Source organism: Haliotis asinina, chromosome 2 (assembly GCF_037392515.1).
Source record: "Haliotis asinina isolate JCU_RB_2024 chromosome 2, JCU_Hal_asi_v2, whole genome shotgun sequence".
NCBI lineage: Eukaryota > Metazoa > Mollusca > Gastropoda > Lepetellida > Haliotidae > Haliotis > Haliotis asinina.
Genome location: NC_090281.1, coordinates 5,916,161 through 5,940,267, shown reverse-complemented (window position 1 = coordinate 5,940,267; position 24,107 = coordinate 5,916,161). Strand labels below are relative to the sequence as shown.

General features: G+C 41.6%; 2 protein-coding genes across 2 annotated transcripts; one reads left to right on the top strand and one right to left on the bottom strand.

The window, feature by feature from the left end:
- Nucleotides 1-2,399: 2,399 nt before the first annotated feature.
- Nucleotides 2,400-15,430, top strand: LOC137272219 (low-density lipoprotein receptor-related protein 1-like). The gene is made up of 6 exons (XM_067804579.1): nt 2,400-2,572; nt 8,582-8,809; nt 9,325-9,487; nt 14,266-14,393; nt 14,750-14,912; nt 15,264-15,430. The coding sequence occupies exons 1-6, from the start codon at nt 2,491-2,493 to the stop codon at nt 15,352-15,354; spliced, it is 855 nt and encodes a 284-aa protein (XP_067660680.1). The 5' UTR covers nt 2,400-2,490; the 3' UTR covers nt 15,355-15,430.
- A 2,459-nt stretch (nt 15,431-17,889) lies between these two features.
- Nucleotides 17,890-23,410, bottom strand: LOC137274767 (histidine N-acetyltransferase-like). Its single transcript, XM_067808102.1, has 3 exons — nt 23,249-23,410; nt 21,054-21,293; nt 17,890-18,414 (listed from the first exon to the last, which is right to left on the bottom strand). Exons 1-3 carry the CDS (start codon nt 23,408-23,410, stop codon nt 17,890-17,892), a joined length of 927 nt encoding a protein of 308 aa, XP_067664203.1.
- Between the last annotated feature and the right edge of the window lie 697 nt (nt 23,411-24,107).

Sequence of the window (24,107 nt, the reverse complement as noted above, 5' to 3'; positions counted from 1 at the left end):
ACACATTATTTCAATTCATATTTCCGACGATTATTACGAAAATTGCAACTTTTTAGACAAATTATGTTAAAGACATACCAATCAGGTTCCTAACTATTCCTAAGTATGATGTGCGATATTGTATTACACCGATTGTCTCGGCTGTGTTCCCATGACGACAGATGTCAGACTGGCCGTATGTTTGTAAGGCTTCAGTGCAGTGTTATTTTACATCACAGAAATAACAAATTCATTTCATGGCGGAAAGGGGTGGAGGCTGGAGTGGTGGGAGTGGGGATGGGGGTGGTTTAAATATTCGCTCTTTTTCACATAGAATACGATAGCCACCATTCTGGTTTCTGTACTCTTGATTTTACCGATCATAAACTGGTCATAACTTTGCAGTTGACTTGGATAAGACTGGTTAGTGGAGTCTCAGCACTAACTATTCTCTTAAGTTTTATGAATTATCAACTTATCATAACCGCCACCCCCTGTAGATGACAATATCAAAGCGATACCCCTGTAGATGACAATATCAAAGCGATAGATTTGCTTACTGCTGATGTTGCAGAATTTTAACATTGATTGTCAGGTCCATGATGTACATACAATCTCTTCCAACGTCAGAATTTAACCTTAAACCTAATGTTGTCGGTTGGACAAATGGAAATCACTTTAAACTTCCATGTCAAGGAGAATATTTATCAAACATTTTACTCTTGTACTGCCACCTCAGAATAGCGGAAACTAGACACAAACTAGTTCACACTGAAGAATGTTGGGAGGAACACCTACTTCAAATGCGCCACGTATATTTAGATACCACGCAATGCAACACGAAATGACTGATTTCACAATTTGACTGTGCACAACATACATTCGTTTCATTTCTACATTGATTTTCTTCTCACACCAAACATAAGTTAAGCATATCGATCACTTGTTTGTTCGACTCTTACATTAAACAACACAGAGCATGCAGTGACACACCTGCATCTGTTAAGTATTCAAATGTAGGAGTAAAGGTTCACAATAGTTGGTTGGCTTGCTAGTCTGTTGTTAAACACCGCACTCACAAAAATAAAAATCTAGCTATATGGCAGCGGACTGTAAGTAGACGAGTCTGGACCTGACTATCAAATGGTCAACAGCATGAGTATCGATAGACCCAGTAAGGATACGATGACATATGTCATCAGCGATAAGCATATTGTGTGTCTCCGTATTTGTTGGTTACGATTCAAAACGTCCTGAAAGTCTGTTCTGTATTTGTCACAGTGCCAATTCAGGAATACGGAGATTCCGTTACTTGATTTGGTACAAAGTTAGTTATCTGTAGTTACATAAAATGTTTCAACTGAAAATGCATTTATGCATTTTAACAAACGTTACGAACATAGAAATGAAAGAAGGATTGAGTGACAGTCTCGATAAGGAGAAGCCGGGATGTAATGTAAATAATAGATTTAATGAATGCAATAATTTTGTCAAAGTTGGTGGCGCGGTCTTTGATAATTCTGAAAAATATGAGTGAGTTATGTGAATGAGTGAAAGAAAGCAGATGAGTGAGCTAGACAGAACATATATTGGTCATATGATACGCCTTACATAAAAAGGGACAATGTCACGCTTTAATGTATTAAATCATATATGTAAAATTGGGGCATATGCACTTACTCTAACTTCCTATTACTGCAATAAAAGGTTATTAACCCTTCCGAATCACGCACACACGTACATACACACACTCACACTCTCTGTCTCTCATATTATTGTTACAATTGGGTCACGTTTCTCTGATTATCTTCGGGGCAGGAATGGTTATCATTAGAAACTAATTGGGGGAACAATCATGAGTGGTGGACCGAGTGCCTACGGTGTCCTGTCGGGGTCACATCCTTGTTGGAGCTGAGTTGTTATTCCAGCCGTATAATAAATGATCAAGTCTGAATTCTTATACATTTCAAACTGTTACTATGGAAATGTGCTTAGTTGGCATATTTTGTTGGATTACGTGACATAAAACCACCACGCCACATATATAGCTACTGAATGTGTTCTGTATGTATTTTCTCCAATTTAGATATAATTGGCTTGCCAGGCAATCACATAATGCCCCTTGCCAAGAATAGCCATTCATCTGCGTATTTTTGTGAAATTGTACTTGCCCTGCGTCCTCGTTATCGTCGCGTTCCAGTGAAAGTTGGACAGTTGTGACCTCATAACTCATCTGATATGATGAAAAGCGACTGCGTCCTGAAATGTGTTCCTGTTCATAAAGAAAACGTAACTTTTTTTTATCTCTCCTGTCAACATAAGAGTCGACGGATAATTGGCATTGCCCTTATGGGCTTCCGTACAACCCTCCATTTGTACTTTGGGGCGAAATTTACGACCGCCATCCTCACTCAGGTCTGGACATGTTCAATCTATTATTAGCTTTGCGTAAGCTTCAAACATGCTATATAAACAGACGTTTCTCCTGACGGGAGCAAAAAGCCGACCACGATGTTTTGGCTCAGCACCGTTGCAGTGATTGTTGTTTTTCTCGGGGTGTGTTCGGGGCAGGCGCCGTCTTCTGCAGGAACGGGTGAGCTATTTCTACAGAGATAATGTCTCAACTTATTTCATGCACCTGTCTTCTGTAATTTTATTTCGAGATCATGGTTGACCAAGTCGCCCAAGACACCGAGTGGTCTGCAGTGATTTTAGGTTTTAAAAGAGAACGACAAATGATTACATAACTCGAATTTAGGATAAGTGTACAAAACATTAATAAGACACATGGTCCTAAAACCTCTGGATATGAAATGTCATGTCATGCATTTGTCATGGAAAAAGGTGTTTAAGAAACCGTCATGTGACAGTGGGCCATTTTCACGCTTCACACCCATGACAAACAGCTGATAGAACTGAGCCTGACAAGCTTGGGACAAGTCATATGGCTGGACTGAGGATCTGAATATTTGCTGGTGCTTTTCCACCAGCCCTTTGTCACCCTTCTGTGTGAAGCGTGAAAATAGCATAATATTACGTGATGGTTTCTCAAACAAGTATTTCCGCGATCGACCATGAAAGGTCAGATATCAGATCCTATTAGGGGCAGAGGTTTTAGGACCATGTGTCTGACTTATGTTTTGTGCACTTGTCCCCGTTTCCAGATGTTTATTCAGTTTATCTTTCTTATTTGAACCCAAACGGACTACAGAGACGCCTAATTAAGCTCAGCACGCCTGTGGTCGAGTTCGAATCCAATCGTCTGGATTGTGTGTTTGGGGTTTGCCATCAACGCTGTACAATTGCAAGGGGGTGGGGGGGGGGGGATTTGCCATCAACGCTGTGCAATTGCAAGGAGGATTGGAACCGCAAATTTCAGATCCGTAAGCAGACACTCTACCGCACGGCCACCGGGCCGAAGGAGGTTAGGATTAAATTATCTGCTTACAATTACTAATTACTGTCATTAAATTGATTTTACGCGAGCTTCAGTTTATGTTATGTAGCTTCATTAAATGATCATTAACATTGTAATTACCCATCATGGACGGTATATATGTTAGAGAAAACACGCCTCCGAGGTTTCGGTAGACAATGTGAAAGCATCGGAATCGGAATATCCCTCTCCACCGGTTTTACATTGTCTACCAAAACATCGGAGACGTGTTTTCTCCTATGCATAAAGCAGGTATCTTGTTCTCACAGCTGGTTCTTGGATAGCACTTGGATATTGAGATCTTAGATACAGCACTTAGATATTGAGAACTTAGACAGCACCTATATACTGAGAAGGATTGTCGAGTTTCCATTTCTTTTTCTCAATTATCCAGCCTCATGTAAGAATGTCGAGTTTTGATTGGTTCACGTGACTCTGATACAATACCATGTACACCTTTTACGATCCGCGAGCAGGGAGTACAAAAGTCGTATCATCCCGCCACGCCACGGTGACCACGCGAAGTGAGAAAAGCGTGCATCGAGAAGCCTTTTGTAACGTGAGCTGCACTGAGGTCAATTGATCAACTGGTGTCAACGTGGCAGCAAGGAAACGTTTTGCCACAACAACTCGATGCGTGCTGTTTTCATTTGATTTAGTAAAAACATTCGACTAGATAAATGCATTATCAGACCGTGTCTCGGGAAATACGGGGTTTTATGTATCCCAAAGCGAGCTGAATTCGACGTTCTGGTGATTTCGACGATTCCATTGCTAGCGCTATATCGAGGAAGTACGTGCGCGATCGGAGTGCACAAACAGTTTCATGGGTAGGGCGAATGATCAGTTCCTGTCGTGAGACGTTTTATTGACAATTGAAATCAAGAAATTAAGTTATGTAAAGAGCAATTAAACAACAATATTATTTACCCTCGATCGTTAATACCACTTCAGATGCAAAATCAATTGCCTATATAACAAAACATAGCGAGCAAAATTCAACAAGATCAGTCGTCTGCAAGTGACAGGTTATGTATGAAACAGGAAACACTCTCTCGCAGTGCGGAGGGAAAAGTATGGCTCACCGTCGAAAACACATACAAAAATACCAGGATGTGACAAGCGACTGCAGTTTCGCCGATACGATGTAAAAACGCAATTTTTGTTGGAAACACATGAAACTTTTTTGTGAAATAGATGAATATACCTTTATCACTCAAGGTATTCAATGATATTAAGGATAAAAAATACGTTTTTGTCTTATACCGTCGAAAACCCCCAACACTGGGATATAGGAGAAAACACGCCTACTTACATTGCCTACCAAAACCGAGGAGAAGTGCTTTCTCTAACATATATACCGTCAGTGATGGATAATTACAATGTAGATGATCATTTAATGACGCTACATAACAATAGCTGAAGCGCCCGTAAAGTCAATTTAATGACAGTAACTATAAATAGATAATTTAACGTCGCCTCCTTCGTCGGCACGGTGGCCCTGTGGTAGAGCGTCTTCCTACGTATGTGATAATCGCGGTTCCAACCCTTCGTCGGTAAACATTTGTAATGCGAGTTTAATGTGGAACGATATTTATCAACTGATTTCAGACACTCATGTACCATTTGAATGTTGATGTTCATATAAAGTTAGGAAAAGTAAAACCTGGAAAGCGTTCTTATTACCGAAAAATATTACCTGTCCCTCCAATACAAAAACCTCAAATGCGGTTAATTATTCTGGGAAATGGGAGATGACTTAATATAATATGAGAAACACCCTTTAGGTTTGTATTTAAGGTTCGTAGCTGTTGATACCGCCCTCTTCCGGGCGCTAGTGTTTGTCGTTGTTTTTGTAATAATATTTTCAGCTGCTGGTCTGAAACACCAACGACACCATCTGTACGTTTAATAAATTCGTCTAGTGCATGAAATAGTCGGCCCCGTTGAGTTTCAGACTTGAAGAAGTCGTAAAACTTGTAAAGTACTACTTTGAAAATTAATCACAAGTAACTTCATTGTGTGAGATGAGTCAATCGCTCAATCTGTAGGAAAACAATTACATGACAAATCTGCACGTGCCCCTCAATACTGGCTGTTACCAGAGCTGTCGCTTCACCCCAGTCACAAATCGTTATAGCTAATAGATAATAGCTAATGAAAAAAATTATCCTTGAACCACTTGCCGTTCTGTATACACCTGGAACCAACAGCCATTCTGTGTATACCTTGAACCACCTGCCGTTCTGTGTACAATGGACCCACCTGTCTTTCTCTGTGCACCTTGAACCAAATGCCATTCTGTGTACACCTGGAACCATTTGCCTTTCTGTGTACACCTGGAACCATTTGCCTTTCTGTGTACACCTTGAACCAAATGCTTTTCTGTGTACACTTGCCACCAGCTCAGCTGCCTTTCAATGTACACGTGGAACAAACTGCCATTCTGTGTGCACGTGGAACGATAAACATTTGGAATAGACTGTGGTTTCATGAAAATTGTTGCGCGATGATATTGTATTACAAAGGATTTGGGATAAGAATATCAACTAGTGCTTTATAGGAATTAAATTGGGAAAATATACGGCACATCTTGACAATTTACAAATAAATTTAATATCCAGTGAACATGCCACTAACATTTATTGAGACATTTAATGAGGTGATTGATTTAAGCTTTGCTATGGGTGTCATACTCTATTACATATCTCAACATGAACTTTATGAACGAAAGACACGTAAGATGTTTTCATAATTAGATGGGACATACTCAACACACACGAAAGAAATATTTTCAAGATGTCCCAGCCTATTGCCAGCACATGCATTTCAAGTGAGTTGACATTCCGTTGTCATGCCTGATTTAATTGCCATCTGTAGTCATATCTAATGTTTTCAGTAAGTAATCGCATTTTTCTTGCTCGATGTTACGAATAAGCATGCTTTTCTGGATGTCCTAATACGCATTCCACTGAACGCCAAGTTAGGCTGATGTGGGCTGTTATTTCTACACATGCCATTTGCAATTGGGGCAACTTTAGGTAAACAGAGTAACAGCTTAAACAGTTATTTTCTGTTCCCATCAGTAGTTCTTCAGCACAGCTGTGTCTAAGAACTAAGAACGAAAGAATACTTTAAGGTGACAAGTTAATAGTAATAAGTGTATTTGTAAATCGCTCAACTCCACGTGCTAGGCACATGCTCAATGCGCATGACAGAAATATGAAAATTATTACGTAAAAAACAGAAAATTTACAAACATGTACAAAATGGGGTACAAGTATTATTGGTACACAGTCAAGGTGAAATGAATGAGATAGCGCTTGAAAAGATATGTTTTAAGACATTACTTGAAGAGACCGAAAGATGAAGTTGTTTTCACATGCAGAGGTAGAGAGTTCCAGAGCACCAGTAAAGATCCAACTTAGAATTGATTTTCAGTAGCCCGTGCTAACAGGCGACCATGATTGAATGGTCAAGCTCGCATGTTAATGCTCGCAGTTGCGCAGATCGATGCTCATGCTGTTGATCACTGGATTGTCTGGTCCAGACCGCGGGCATAAAGCTGTAATATGTCTGCGCGCGGCCTAACCCTAAGGCCGCAAATGATCAAACAATCAAACAGCTGTATTTAAGTACCTTCATGAACCTGCTGGCACAGGTATATTTCTATATACACGCGGACATCGAAAACCTTTCTGCACACACACTCCACGGCCGCATAATTCAAGTACAACAACTGACACACAATGTTTTTCTATACATACACGTTCTTCTGCTTTCCCCGTTTGTACAGACAGCGGATCCTGTTACACCATCTATATATAAAACAGGTACCTTTCTGTATACACATCCCGTCCCAACGGTCCCAGTAGTTCTCAGTATACATAACTGAGTCTGTTTCCTTTCCCTAAACACAAGCAAAAGGTGGGGTAGGGCAAAATTGAACCGGGAAGCCTCCTGTACACACTGCTGTAACCAGCTATCTTTTTGTTTACACAGCTGACCTAGAACCCAGGCTGTAAGAAACACTGATCACGTAGAAAAGAAATTTCAACAGACGTGTTTTAAGAGCAAATTTTAAAATTCACTGGAATAAACTCAGCTCACCTAGTATTTAGATAAACAGGGAATTTTTTAATGCGGGCAATTCGACACCCCGGAAGGTGATGCTGAAAGCGCTACAATCTGATTATTATTACTCCGGATAACCCAATCTGCCTGATAGGCACTAGACGATGGGCGCGGACAGTTTTCGGATGGGTGACCGGCAGCGTGACTCCTGAGAGCTTCTAGAACTTCAGTCCTGCCTCAGAACGAAGCGCATGACACTTGTGGTCTCGCCATGGGCAAGTGCGTTTGTTCAAAATTGCCCCTGTTCACCCAGCAAAAAATGGGTGTCCGGTGTGATAGGTTATTTTGCTATTAAAGAACGAATGAGCTCACATTTTTGTACTCCTTTAACGATTCATATGTAGTGGTGCCTCACAGGCAGCTTGGGTCATCCTGAGTAACTTGATGCAACTATTTGTCACTTTCAGTCAGTTCTGAGTGGACATGATCGGGGGATTACAGAAGTCACGTGATTGTCATGTGATAGTAGCATGACAACCAACGAACATATGTTGTCAATAATCGACCCTGTGACTCTTTATACGTAAGTCAGTGTGATTGGTTTTACGCCGTTTTAGCAATATTCCAGCAGTATAAGCGCGGGGACACCAGAAATTGTCTTCACATCACAGGTGCCAATGTCATTGCGAGGATTAAAGAGGGGTTTTTTTCAAGACAAAAAGTAGGAAAATTTGAGATGACCCCCGACTGGAAACGCTTCACAGTACAGTATGAAGTAGCCTAATGGTTAATGCATTCACTCGTTACGGGAGGACGCGAGTTCGATTCCTCTCTTGGGTAATATGTGTGACGCAAACGTCTAGTGTCTTCCACCTTGATATTACTAGATCATTGCAAAACACGGTGTAAAACCAAACTCACTCACTCAATTTTGAAAATAAGTGTTGTAGCATGCTATGGTTTATGTCCCGAATTGAAGTTGTTCATTACTGTGAATACACATGTCAAAATCATACTGTCGTTCCATTCCAGATAGTGTTCACTGGGAGTTCTTAGTTCCTGGGTTTGGACGCTGATGCTGTTTGATTTCAGGCGGCAGCAATGACCTGCTTGTCTTCACCGAACGTGCAATGGTGCACATCGACGTAACGACCGGCCAGTCCACTAGTTTCCCAAAGCCGGGCTTCTTCGGCATCAACGCCGTGGATCACGATCATGTGGACAACAGACTGTTCATCGCGGCAGCCTACAGTATCATCTTTTCCTGCAACATGGACGGCAGTAACATCACCTACCTACGTGATTGGACAGCAAGTCCCTGTATGTAGTGTAGTATCATGTACAGGATTTACGTATAAGATAACAGCGTGTTGTACATAAATCCGTTTTGTGATACAACAACGTGATGTACAGGATCCCTAAATGACTTCTCAGTCTGATCTACGCAGTTCCCTTATGACGTATCAACGTGATATACAGAATCATCTATGAGTTAACGTGATGTGCACTATTCCCTAAGATGATTACATAATTCTCTTATTACATGGAGCGATGTTCAGAAATTCACGAGTTAACAGCGTCATGTGCAGAATTCCCTTATGAGTTAATAGCATAATTAATATACAGAAGTCAATTATGAAGTAACGTGGCAGAAATCCACCGTTAGTTAACAGGATGCTGTACTGAAATCCCTTATTAGATAACGTGATGTACAGATTTCAGTTTTGAGTTAACAGCTTGATGCACAAGCGAGCGGAAGCTTTAGCCACTAGGCTACGACACTGTCCATCACCATCAGCACAGTGTGTTGAATTAACTCCCTGCTTTGTTCTCAGCGCCTTTCACAGACACTCTAGCCGTTGCAAGTGATGCGAGGCTCGTGTTTTTCGGTGGAACTGGACGTCAGGTTGTCAAAATGAACGTCAATGGGGAACATGAGACTGTCTTAGTCAACCGCCCGAATACGGTTCAAGGAATCGCTGTCGATCATAGCACAAGGTTAGTAAGTAACATCTTCGGTTCGTGAGTGACGTCTTTGAGTGGCATATTTGGACGTGGGATTGGGACGGATGATATTGAAGACACTTAATGGATAACAACATTTATTTCGTGAGTGCGACGTGTGGATACAGATTCGTACACTGTTGTCTAGTAAAATCTGTATCGAAACAGTTTTACCCTTAAAGGTTGATCAGTTTTGTATGTGGGTAGTATAGTTAGTAAGTTCCACCAAGGGAACAGTACACATGCATATGATGTGAATATAACATCAGTGCACTCGCCATTCTTCATAGCATTATGGGTGTAGGAGTGAATGAGTTATAATTTATAGTCACAGTCACAAAATCAGTTCATTTCAGTATTTTATTTCATTTCACCTGAAGTGGTATAACGGTGGGGGTTTGACGCAGATGCCCTTGCAGGCATATTTTTAGATCTAAGGCTTCCAGCAACCATGAAACAGCGAAGGTCACCCCAGAGACATATTTCGATGTGGAGGTTAAAAACACGCTGGTGGTCAACTTTGGTTTTAAAGTAGTCGTAAGACATCTTGATGGAGTGGTTCTGCCTCGATGTGGATTCAGGAGTATGGGGCTGTGCAATCTGGGGTCTTGAAGCTATAATTGACTTATGTATCCATGAGGTGTCGTAACCGTTTGGTGCCCACGGGACCTAAACTATGATACAGGCTGGCGAATTTCTTTCGACGTATGACGCGATGCAGGGCGGAGTAAATATCGAGCCCATGTAAGTCCTCCCCAACTCTTCTGAACAACAGTTTCTTGATCAGTCTCCACATGTTGATAATGAAGACAGCGACGAATCTTTAATAGGGGGATAATACCGTGTCATGAGGGACAATTTGTAATTCCTTTTGGACGAATGCCCTAACCGGTCCATTATCGACACCACTCGTGTTAAGCATACCACCCATTCTGTCGATAGTTTTTCTGGGGTTGACCGTCTCTTGGGCATATCAATGTCCAAACTAAATTCCTGTTAATTTTTTTGCAACGATGGCTTGGCCTTGGTGAGCTCCAGCCAGGCCTCATGTCACATAGACATCATGATTCAAAAACAGTTGCGACATGGCTCCCATGAACTCATTTATTCGTTCCACCAGGTCAAGCGACTGTGATAATAGATCTGTTCTATGGCCATAGCGAGTTGCCTTTGCTCGTTAATGGCTCTGCTTCCTTAAAGGGACTGGCAACGTCCACGACAGTCAGGGCATACTTCTGTGTTTTCTATGTGTCATGCGGGGGAAACAGAAGGTCAGCTTGATTGATACGACTGGGTATGGCAATGTCAACCTTTCTACTCGGGATGTATAGGGAGCCGCCGGATGGCTTGTGTTTTGAGCCAAGCTTTGGTTGTATTCACAGAGATGCGAGCAGCTTTGGCAAGCTTCGGGTAGGTGCTCACACCTTGAAAACTTGACAGACTGTTGATACCCATAGCTATACTTGTGGATGTCATCGTCCAAAATCCATCATTTGGTATCCAAGGGCGACAATGAGGTCTTGTTGAGAGACATGCTGTAGATGCTGTGTTTTTCACTTCTTAACACGTTCATGTGGTCTTTCACAACATATTTCTTGACCCCTTTGCCTTTCAACGTTTGTCGTGATCGATTTTCTTGATGGAATACGTTTTGGGCCTTAACTCAACGTATTCTGCAATGGGTGTCTTGGGGTATTCGTTCTTCATCTTGCCAAGCACTTTTGTGTAGGCAGTGTCATGCATCGGGTGGTCCTTGAGGTAGCCGCTTGTGCTTTACTTTTCTATATTTCGTATACGGCCTCAGAGTAAATTTCCAACAGCAACGAATCGGTGTCGGTTTACAAGAGTTCACATCTGTTGCCGTATTGTGTCTCATACCAAAAGTAAGGCATCAGGTGCTTGGACAGATCTATGATGTTCATCCCCACAGAAAACAGTTGGTTGCATGTGGTGCAACGTTTGTTCATGTGGAGCGGTGCCAAGTCATTGTCGAAGAGCTTGCTCCAGTTGAAGGTTTGGGCTGGCTATGCGTTTCTCTTCATTGTGAGATCGCACAAGTTTGACCGTCACACGTTTTTTCAAGTTTTCCATAGTTTTGCTGAACACTGAGTTGTTCAAGAGTTTGTGATGGTTTTCTCGAAATCGCTGGCGGCCTTTCTGCACAGCTCTGTGATCAACCAAAAGTAAGGCCCCATCGAGGGACTTTGATTGAATTGCAGCACCCGATGTGTTTTAGTCAGCTTCATGCCCAGCGATAAGTACAGCTGCAGATTCCTTAATGCGCCACCCACTTGGTCTTGTGCATTATGTTCTTGTTCAATGAGTTTTCCACGTTGGACAGCTTATTTTTTTAGCAACGTTTGTTGAAAGTCCGACATCCAATCTCGGTTCACGGTCAGTCATTCGGGAGCCAGCGGGTAGCTGCTGTGTGATGCGTGCAATGCCACGGCATACTCCAAATCCACTTCGAGGATGTAGTCTTTGTTTGAATCCTTTGTAATGCGCATGATATTGATCTCAAATCACCTGGTGGGTAGAGATTGACTCATAGCACGGCCATACAGGGTGTTGGCATCGAGATATAGGGGGTGGTTGACGGGGTGACTTGAGTCGTACCCTTCTACATATTGGTTGTTGGCATTCTCTACTAACAGCTGCATGTCGTAATGGGTGAACAATTCCAGTTTGAAGTGCGTTTTCTTCAAGAGTGCATCATAAGAGACCAGAGCTGGTTTAGTAACACATGGGGGTCGACTTGATATTGTTTCAAATACATAGTTCGGAAAGCCTCGAACATGTCGGTCAGCTGGAACACGTCTGTTCTTAAGTACATGTCGTGATAAAAAAAAGTGCCTCAATGATGACAACCCAGTTTTTCCCCAGTCGGTTAAGCCACTGTAAAAGTGGTCGATCGGGGGTAGAGTCGTCTTGTCGAACTGGGACCATGTAACGATAGCCGGTAGAATTTCCATAGGGCGACGATTGTGACTGACAGGGTCGACATTGCCCTTGTGAACACCGGCATGGGATTGATGCAGTAGACATCATCCTGTTATCCACCATCATGGTCACCTCCGTCATCTTGTGGATGGAAATAGGTCCCGCAGTGTCAAGGCTTGTTGGCTTCAATTCATCTCATGTAGGCTGCAGCCGAAAGCCTAACAACATGACAAGATCAGGGTGCTGACCGAAGCCAAGCTGAATACGATAGATGATCACGTGCCGTCATCGCTTATGGAGAGTAAATTCTCCGAGGAAAAGTTCCGTCTGATTTTAGCCGAACTCGCCAAGTACCAAGCATGAAGAAAGAGATTTGAAACAAAACTCGGAAAAAAATCTACGAAGATGAGGAAAAATTATCTCATAGAACACGGCTGACAACAAATCATTCAAGCTTTCCTGATCAAGAACAAAGAACTCGTATATGTCAACCTAACATTAAAGACAAAATAATATCTATATATCTATGCATTCAAACACAAAAACAGCAAAAGTCTCCTGTGGCCAATACCTACGGAACGAGAACTATTGATTGCATGACTGACATTTGTGGTGGTGTGTTGACTTTCTCCCATGGGGTTGTGGTAGACTGCGCTCTCCCTGAGAGCTCCGTGCTATTTTTTTGGACCTCAGTGAAGGAGCTGCGCAGCTCTGCACCTTGCTCGTATCCCGGCAGTCATTCCACGGAGCCACAGAGGACCGGAAAGCCAAGTGGTCCTTTGCATCCTCCTTCTTAGCTCAGCTCTGTCTATAGCTCCATCCATACAGGTATTCGAACCGAGCGCCGAGGATGTTTGGACCATGCAGATTTTGTTTTACTTGGTGCTGGGAGCTTTAGTTCCAATAGATAAGCCTCTACGTCTGAATTCATGGCAGACCCACTCCATAAACCGAATATTACGGCTACTTTTAAATCCAGGACATCGAAGGATGTCTCTGGCGCAACCCTCTCTATGTTTCATGGGTGCTGGGAGGCGAAGACCCAAACATAAGCCGCTGAGCCCATTTGCGGCAAAACTCCCACCGTAATACTACACCTCATACATTTTGTTGGGATGTACACGTATACGTACAAGCACTACCTCTTATGTTTATAACATCAATGAGGTAAAAACATGAGTCAAATATCTAACACTTTCCATCCATTAAAAGAATTGTTACATTTTAACACATTTAATATTGATTATTTGAGTGGCAATAGTACGTAGTTTAGCATGCTTTTCATTTCAACTTTATATGCACAGATACACATACAAGTACAATATTACGCACCCACTAAGTGTGAGACAACATCCTTTCATCGTCTTGTGTCTGAACGTATGACTTCTATGTACCGAACTCTGGCCATCACGACCATTTGGTATGAAGCTAACATCTACCTGGACGTTTGCCAACTTGTGATATCTGACAAATGAGAGGCGTTCCACACAGTGCCCTCTGATTGTTTATGTGTACATATGGTGAAAACAGTTCACATGTCTTCACGTCATGCATGACCAGCTTGATGAAGTCAATTAGGGTCGTCAGTTGTAGTCTGATATTCGTTAACTTTCAGTGGATTAGAAACTGGCAAAGTGGGAGGTCACCGGTTGGAGACATAGGCCTGTAACTATCGGCTTCATTGTCCATCTCATGTGATACAAATGGAATTGGATCAGCGTTAGCGAACAACATGACGTTCGACTCACCTTAATACAATTCACATAATATTAACGCAACTGTCAGCCAAGCTCAGTCATTGTGGATGAATGTAATGTTTATCACCACGACAGGATGGTGTTCTGGAGAGAGCAAGAGATTGACAGCCATCTGTACAAGATGGGGTTCGATGGCGGGGCTGTAGAGATACACAAGGACCTCCGGTTCTTCAGGCCACAACCGCGGGCCATGGACTTAGTCAGTAAGTAGTCACAGATTTGTCTGGAGACAGTCTGGACAAGCTGGATGTAGTTATTACTTGCAAAGCTAGACCAAGACGAGTCCGGCGTTAAACAAGCTGATAATTCTTCCACCCAGTAATCATGTAGGGCCGTGTAATGTGTTTGTGAGATCCAAGTTAGAATCAGCAGCAGTCATGGCCCGTGCTAATTTGCGAAGGACGCAATCACGCGTTCTTGGTTAATGCCATCGCAACCCTAATTCATGCTCCTTGTACAGATTAATTTACAAACAGCCGTCACGTGTGGGGGAAATCAACAAGCACACACGTTTTAAAATGAAACAAGTGAACACATTTCAAGCTATATTGTTGGACAGATAACAGGATGTTCACGGTAGCGTATGATGGTATCTACGCTATCGACCTGTCACATTTCGACTACACGGTGATCAACAGCAGAGGAACTCGCCGTGATCCGGACTTTGACATCGTGTATGACCCAAGGAGACAGCGAGTGTTTTACACCTTCGGAAACCTCCAGTAAGTATCTGGTGTGAGTGGTCTGTCCAACAATGTTGCTGAAAACCAATCCAGCCGTGTTTTGAACGAGGTAATTCAGTTATCCATATTTTTTCTAATCCTGACCAAGATTCACCCATGGATTTCACTAACTGAATTTGTGTGTTGAGTTTACGTCCAGTACAACAAATTAAGCTGTGGACACAAGAAATATGTTTTTGACATTCTACCCATAAATGTTGGTGCTGGATTGACATTTTTCCTATGGAACTGCATACGTTTCTTTGACAGTGTAGGGACATGTATGCATGTTAACAAAATGACACGAAGACTTTTATTTGTATTGACACTGTTCATCTTTCATTTGTATAGGAGAGTCCGGATGATGACTCCTACTGGCGGGCAGGATGCCACCGTTGGACCTGACCTTGGAAGCGGCAAGAAGGTGCTTCTCGTGCTGTAAGGGATGCGCATCCCCACGCTGTCAGTTGGCACTGTAATCTCAACATGTAATCGGAAAATAAACTAAATTACCATGCTATGACGTATAGTTATATTTGTTGAATGAATGCTACGCAAGCTGAATGTAACTCTACATGATTCTCTCTGGAAACAGTGGTAATAAATCAAGCGATGTGTGCATTCGAGATACTACCCGCCGCACATTCTGGAAAAAAGACTTGGTGGATGAGCATGATCAACCAAAGCAACGTCACAGCCGGGGCCACCGACGATGCCTACATGCCTTATATCTAAGGGGAGAAGAGGTTAGGTTGGAGAAGGCATAACACTTCAACTATTAGGATACTCCATCACCCATGAATAGGTCTTAGACGATTGTATTTTGCACGTGTTCTTCACGGTACCTGTGGGTGCTAATTGCACTGGCTCTACCTTGCTGCTTTAGTGGACTTACTGCTGATGTCACGTTGAGCTGTTGTTTAAATTTCACGTAATTTGCAAGATCTTACTTCACGTAATTTACATAAATCAACACGAAAAAAATATGAAATCAGAGAAGAGCTCCCTTCAGGGTTCCGCAACTTGCTAAGCACAGATGGAAACCTATTAAATTTTGTAGGCTTCATTCCGATCCGTCAAACTTTTGACGTGATTCAACGTCCATGGATGATGAGTGCAAGATAATATTGTACATTAGGTCTTCCACAAAAATCTTGCACAACTCTTAATTAAGTTAATAACTCTTTCCATAGTTTCCCAAGACCAATGCACAAACATGAAACAAGCAGCTTGGAAGTAACGCATTATATATTTGGGTAAAGTTTTGGGGTTGCATTTATTTCAGTTATACTGCAGCAATAAACAAGATTATGGTCATTCTTCTTGTAGGTACGGGTTCTATCATTTTTATGGAAGTAAAGATAAACGAATGGCAAAGAGTAAGGTTTCCACATACTTGTACACAGGGAGACAAAAGCACACGCTACACCTACATAACATGTGCTCGCGTTGTAAACATCACGTTCAAAATTAAAAATATCGTGAATATTATAACAAATTGTTTTCGAACGTATAAGATGGCTGCAAGAGTGATTTGACATGCATGCAAAACATTTTTAACCTGAAACCACGAGACATCCTGTTCATTTCAAATAGAAATTGCACGTCCCGCTCATCTATGATACGTACTACACTATGTGGAACCGATGTAGCTGAAAAAACGGTAGTTGCAACGGTGCAACTACCATTTCCTCGATGTACAGTGTTTTGTTCTGCTGTGAGCGGCGATCGATCGAGGGTAAGTTAGCGTATTCCTCGCCCCAACCATTAACATGTCCACAGAAAACTGAAAAAAAGGACTCGAACAAAGACTATCTCAAAGATCATATCATGTCATGCAGTATGATCCTCAGACTCGAGCTTGCAAAGCACCTCTCGCAATCACTCGAAGCTCGAACACGGAATACTGCTTCATTGGTTATTTATGAAACGGATATTTACCTTAGAATGATTTTCATGATAGAAATGAATGTTTCCGTTAGGCCACAGGAATCAGTAAAGAATATTATCTCATGCTATACGTTTCTTGTGATTACGCTGAAACGAATCAAGCGTATCGTTCGCTACTTCAGATTTGACAAGCTCACAAAGAAAGAAACGACAATCTGATAACATTTCTGTGATGTATGCGTTAACGTTTGGAAGTCCAAATAACGGACTCACTCTTCACCAAAGATGTGTCCATGAACGTAAATGGCGATTTTCATGTTCGATTTGTGATAGTAAGTTCCAGCAGCTGGCGAGTGTCACTTATCAGTGGGCATCACGGCATTCGATCTGATGATTTTCTATTGAATGATTAATAATCTGTTTAAAGCTCCCTTTTCGCCACAGTAATAACAATGGATTGTAATACTTTCATATCTTAGATACAAGTAACGAAAACACGAATACCCGATACGTTTTGTATTCTATACACAAACGTATCACTTAAATGAAAATTCAATACAATTAACTATACAACTTTCAGTACAAACTATTCTGACACTTATTTCAACTGCCAATACATGAGAGTAATCAACTACCGTTATAACGTTCGGTGCCTGTTCAGTAACAATACAGACCACAAAAATACGACATACCTTTCACAAAAGAAAAGTGGTAACTGACTGAATGATTACTTAGCTATGTGGTTTGCTACCCCGATGTAAACAAATGTGTGTGTATTAGGATAACAGCTAATACAAAATTCACGCCAAATAATTACTACCACTTCACTTCACATTTGTGTCATAAAGCAACAGATAGATAACAATATCTCTGTTTAAAGGGTAGCTACAGAATGTCTTAGCTTTCAGACTACACTCAAAATGAGCACATTTAACTCTTGCATTGTATGAAAAACAACCTTAAATGTTGACACATTTGTCTAAAAAACTGCACATCAAGAAAATGGTAGTTGTAGTGGTACAACTTCGGATTTACTAAATACAGGGGTTTCCTACGGTGTTGTAGCACGTGACAGACTCCTGAATTTTCATTGGAAACTCTTTTCAAGACTGGTAATTTCCGTACACAGATTTTTATTGAACGATGCAATTCGTAGATTTTTCATTATGTCATCCACGGTTTTATCAAAATCTGCAGAAGTTACTATTTGAAGTACAACCTGTTTTTGTGTCAACGCCTTCAAATGTTCGATGTGACGTATGACATGATAACGTAGGCTTGTGACGTCATTTGCGAAAACGTCTATATTGTATAACAGTCCCAGCTGACATTCTGTGGGCGTTCCAACTGTAAGAAGTGACACTTTACAGTTGTCGCATGACGAAATGAGGGCAAATGTGTCCACTCCCATTATGTATTTCATATTTGATGTGAAGAGCCGGAGAGGAAGCCAGTTAATTATCATTTTGCCCCCAGGAAACAGTGTGTCGCGGGTTTGCTCATCCTCAAGCAACGACGTCATAGTTGATGAATTAACTTCTTCCAGAAACGCAGTTTTTGCTGGTGTTGGAAGATCCATGTCTTCAACCTCAAACTGGTAACTTCGGATGGTCTGCAGTAGTTTAATATACCAGATGACAGGTATTTATTTTAAAGTGATGTTCCACAGCAGACAAAAAGTACAAATTACCTCAGTTGAAAGGAGTGGTGCTTTTACCCAGAATAAGAACATGATTGTATGATGCGAATGTTATCTCATGTGCAAAGTGTGATCCAGATATTTTGAATGGCATATTCTGATCAAAATGAAACCCTCACTTCAACCATTGTCACCGATACCAAACATTGATCCCAATCATCCAGTGGAGGCGGATACACACGTACGTGCCACAGGGGGTCTCCAGTCACATCCGAAACACAAGCTATGGGAAGAGGTCTAAAGACAGTGCCAACACATGTCTGTTCAGCAATACAGCTGTTTTGAGTGTGTTGTTGCTGCTATTATATGTGATATACTACTGTTATAAGTTGTTTACTGGTCTCAAGGGGTGCATGGGTTGATGTGCCCCCTATGTTTGTATATGGTACCTGAAGATAGTGAACAGCGTATGTATGCTACCGAATACTTCAATGTGAATTTGGAACTGTTTGAAGCACGGGTATCGCATCATAGTAAGGATTACAACAGTTTGGACATTAGGTAATACTAAATTTGCAGACGACATAGAATTTAGCAGACGTCATGAAAAACAATACTAGAACTTTGACAAGGTGATGCCCACAGCTGCCTCCGCAGTGACAAATCCATCGCCATCCCTGAAGCAGACAAGGGCGAGGCAGCTGTAGCTATAGAACACACTTAATTTTATTACCCTCGTGAACACCACCCTGAAGGACCCCACCACCTACAGGATCTTGCCTAAAGATCCAACTGCTACACTGGAACGTCAACAAAAGAAGGCCATGAAAACTCTCCACGACAACAAGGAAATCAATGCCACTATATTTAATAAGCTCGAGCACATCAACTTTACATCTCCATATGCTCGTGCTACTGTTAAGATCCACAAATATATTGTGAAAAAAAAGTATTGTATGTTCTCGTGGCTCAGTATAATACAATAGTCATCACTACCTCTCTAAACTACCTTCACCTTTAGGAAAGGAAGACAAGTCCGATATCAGTGACTCTGCTACATTCGTCCAAAAAACTTTTGAACTGCAGTCTGTCTGACACTATGGTCAGCAATGATGTCGACTTGTTGACAAATATTCTACTGGACGAAGTGCTTGACGTCCTCCGCGCCAAACTAGTTTCCTACACCCTGGACACCGCTCTGACTTATTGTGAATTTAGCATCAAGTTGATTCAACACTTTCTAAGACAACGATTACCAACAGATCCATGGTCTCTCCATGGATTCCCCTCTTTCACAACTGATGACCGAGATCTACGAGACCAGCTTAGAAGAGTCTGACCTATCTACATCCCATTTCCAGCCACTCTGTTGGTTCAGAAGGGTGAATGACACCTTTACCATCTTAGATCCTGATCATGACCCCTGTACTCCACCCGACCACCTCAACCAACAACACCTCCGAATCCAATTCACCATGGCGATTGACGATCAGCAGAGAGTACCCTTCCTTGATGTATCTCTTAAGAATTCTTCCGACAAAATTACCCCTTCAGTCTATTGGAAACCCACCCGTACAGATCAATATATCCACAACCTCTCCAACCATCCTCAGATCAGACCATAATAGCAACCTTGACTAGACGAGCCCAGTCCATTTGTGACGCTGCCCATCTCTCAGCTGAAACTGACCACCTCAGCAACGTCTGACAATCTCAACGGCTACCCCAAACATCTACTGGAAAGAACTATAGCCTCAACTGTCCAATAGCAAGATGAACTCCCTCCTAAACCCGAGCCTTCTCCTATCAGAATCAACGTAACGTACTCACTCCACTGACTGACAACAATCAACCATATTTAACAACCAATATCCATGACTGGCGCAATCAGACACTATAAGCGTCTTTAACGGTAAGACAATGACAACTGCAGCTGAGTGAGAGAGTGAGTGAGTTAATATTTAACGTCACATCGACAATATTTCAGCCATATAGTGACAAGAACATTTAACAATGAAAAGGATTATATGTATTACCTATCAAAGAAGGATAGTAAAACAACTAGAATACCACACGTAGCATTAAAACTAACATGGACAGATAAAACTGACATCACTATATGGACAATACAATATGGAAACAGGCTATAGATCGCCAACAGCTGAAGGTAGATCACGACACTAGGGACGATGGGGACTTACAGTACCTTTGCTACCTGCATGGACCCTAGTTGGATTTACACCATCCCCTCTGCTGCTGGTGATTGTGAGAAATTTTAGCCAAAATTAAATAACAAAAATACTACGCTTAACAAACAACTGCAGCTGAACAACGACCAAGGAGTGCACCTACCCAGTGTTTTGGAAGTCAGTTGTCCACATCTGCTATTCACTTGTATAAACTCTTCCCTTGTGTAAAAAATATACCCTTCGATACATATACTCTTCCATGTATCTTGTTTGTATATGTTCACCTGACGAAGGGGAAAGGAATTGCCCAGAAACGTTGTGGCATACAATAACAAGAAGTTGTCATCAATATTATTTGCCTACTAAAACAAAAAACATAAACCCAAAAACAAAAACAAAAAAAATGATTGTTTTGTTACAAACCTTTCTGGAAGATATAGTATACATGTAGGTGTTTAGAAGGCTTTTTTTCCTAGCTTCAAATTTGTAACTGCTTGTGGTAATGACGTCGTATTTGATGTTGTCTACGTCTTTGTGTTCTGCGTAAACGTGTTTGAGTAGGCGACCATAAATCCCTTTTCCGCGGAATCCTTCCTTCACCCTACTGGCCCGTACAAGAAAGGTCAGTCCATTGTCGATGAGGTGGACGCTGCAGAAGCCTACCTGTGGACGGAGACTGCATTTGATGCATAATGCAAACGTTCAGGGTCGTTTTGGTAAGATCTGTAAATGACACTGGAGATCATGTACATAAAGTGCCACATTAAACAGTCTTTCCTATGTTTCAAACATGCTAAAATAAAGTGAATTAAAATTAACACGTCACCAAAATTGATGCATTCATAGGCGTGATTAATGAACATAACATGTATATATACGTATGTCACAGACCAGTTTATACCTGTCCAGACCAGAATAATGACAGAATATATAGTGCGGACAAGTGGACATCGGAAATACCACACATCTTCTACCATATTTGTATCTACATCTACCAGGACCATTCAGCAATGCCACCAACTGTCAATTATTGTCATCATTATCTCCAAACATGCAAGTCAAAATGACTATCCTTCTGCAGCGAACTAACATACGCGAATGATCTAATCTATCTCAGTCCAGTAAAACCTTAGAGGCTGGCGCAACCTCTCTATAACTTCCTGAGTCACAGGATGATATGCACCAGATCTAACCTGGTCCACGCCCATGGGTGCTGGTAAATTTGCTGCATTTTCAAGTAAAAATTGACGTCTTTGAGTGTGTATATAGACCAGTAAAGGTAAATATATACTGTTATGTTGGAGCACTGTATAAGAATGGCATAAAAAGAAACATCGTGCGACAGGTCTTTGTCTGCATTTGGAAAAAAATACTAAATAATCATTTCCAAACGCGATACTACAGTTTGGAAACGTCTAGTATTTGTTGCTAACGTCACCTTTTTCTCAGTATACAACTGTACTAAGATAAAATGAATGAGGAACTTTCGAAAATCTCTTTACTACTGCCAAATACCCCATACGATCTTCGTACATAAAGACTGTGACTTTTAGCGGACGATGAATACAGTGGGGTTTTAATTTGAAGAATCAAATTTCTGATCTCATTACCGAAATATTAGATTGGTAAAATTACATTTGTAAAGAGATGTAATTCCTGTGATACTACTGTATGCGCTCAACAGCTTTACAACGTTGTAAGGCATTCCACATGACAATGACAAAGATGAAATATATCTTACACCATACTTTAAGCTAACTTACCAAATACACTTCAATACAGCTATGTCTGAGAAATCTCAGAGAATCACAGAACAGCCGGCAGTTTTTAAGGACTTATTCAAAACTCCCATATCTATTTTCTCTTTCCCCTAAACGACGTTTGTTTCTGAGTATAGACAAGCCTTGGTTGCAGTGAAATTCTGGATGTGGCATTTGTCGTTAGGTAAATGTGAGAGAATGCGTTTGTTTGGTTTGCTCAGAGGCGCAAGAACGGCGCGGTGTGAAACGGTCATTTCTATATTGGTGTTTGTAAAGAATTTGAACTCTATCACTCATTCACTTGTAGTCGACGTAAACGTTTTATCTTTGGACAAAGACTGGGCATTATTCCTGAATGTTAGATCAGGTAGATATCATGCAGTTTAGGCCTGTCCAATAGGAAGAAAGTGCCGGGTGTAGCAATCACGGATGGTTACTCAACCAATTCTAGGACGACCTTGGATTGACCTGGTAGGTATATCAATCCCATTTTGGAACTATAATGCTGAGCAACTACAGACTGGCACTCTCCATCTTAAAGACCTCATATAGCGAAAACGAGAATGACAGAAGCCAGTCGCAGCATTGTCCCACTTCCAATAAGACTGCGTTATTGTCATTTTTACAATATTTCAAATTAGTTGTAGGGCGCAAACATGCTGCTAACAGACAGGTGTTTAAAAGTTATATGCGAATTGCTTTGTCTATCCCCAAAATGGCGGAAATAATACTGCCGTGGCGTAATATGTAACTCACGACCATGAAACCATTATGAGGATTAAGAGGAATCATTGAGGCTGTGCACGAAGCCTCACACAGCAAGAGATGGTTACAAAGGTGTGCTATAACGCTACGTACTATCTCTTTTCCGATGACGTAGACGTAGGACCTGGCGTTACAGTCGTCCATGAAGCTGTGGTAACGATGGCGCAGGTAGTCAGTCCCAAAGTACACGTCCCCGATGTCCATGACACCGTCAAAGTCATCAACCGTGGCACGCCGTATGTGATAATCCGACATGACTGTAATGCAAAGAGACATGAATCAGTATGGAGTCAGCGTGCATAGTCTGGCGCCGCTGTAAGCAATGTAAGGAGCTCGAAAAGAATCTGACAGCGTGTCTTTTGTTCGTTGTGTGACGTCGCACGCTGTGTAATTCCAAATGTACGTTGTGAGTGAGCTTAGTTTTACGCCGCGTTTTAGCAATATTCCAGCAATATCACGGCGGGGAACACCAGGAAATGGGCTTCACACATTGTACCCATGTAGGTAGTGGGGCAATGAACATCAATATAAGGATACTCTCCGATACAATTTGGATACGTTGATATGTATGGACCAAACGCCAATCATGACAAGTGAAACCAATTCTAGCAGGTACTATAAGCGTGAGAAAGATAGTGGTTTTGGGATCGTGAGTCTGTATCTCAGTAAATCGGGCGTGAAATGAATTTCGGTGCACGACTGAGGCGCTAAACGAACATACCTTGTAAATGTACTTTGTAACTTGTAACGTCCTTGTGTTCTAATCACAGCTAAAACACAACGATGTATAATCAGTGAAAGTTTAGGAGTTAAAGGTGATTAGTTAGGACGCCGTGATTTTGGCTGTGTCACTCCTCCATCCCAGTCACACAGTGATTCCGGATTCAGCTACAGCTGTCAAGGACAGTGAAAACACATGGCCTTACTGGGAACAGCTGGGATGTAATTGACT

What these genes read in the sequence shown, in the direction of transcription:
- LOC137272219 (XM_067804579.1), top strand. Translation starts at nt 2,491, where the DNA reads ATGTTTTGGCTCAGCACCGTTGCAGTGATTGTTGTTTTTCTCGGGGTG. An exon ending in TGATTGGACAGCAAGTCCCT is followed by an intron (nt 8,810 to 9,324) that starts GTATGTAGTGTA and finishes CTTTGTTCTCAG; the next exon opens with CGCCTTTCACAGACACTCTA. An exon ending in GCTGTCGATCATAGCACAAG is followed by an intron (nt 9,488 to 14,265) that starts GTTAGTAAGTAA and finishes TCACCACGACAG; the next exon opens with GATGGTGTTCTGGAGAGAGC.
- LOC137274767 (XM_067808102.1), bottom strand. Translation starts at nt 23,410, where the DNA reads ATGTCGGATTATCACATACGGCGTGCCACGGTTGATGACTTTGACGGT. An exon ending in ACGTCATCGGAAAAGAGATA is followed by an intron (nt 21,294 to 23,248) that starts GTACGTAGCGTT and finishes CTCCGTCCACAG; the next exon opens with GTAGGCTTCTGCAGCGTCCA. An exon ending in ATACTATATCTTCCAGAAAG is followed by an intron (nt 18,415 to 21,053) that starts GTTTGTAACAAA and finishes AAACTACTGCAG; the next exon opens with ACCATCCGAAGTTACCAGTT.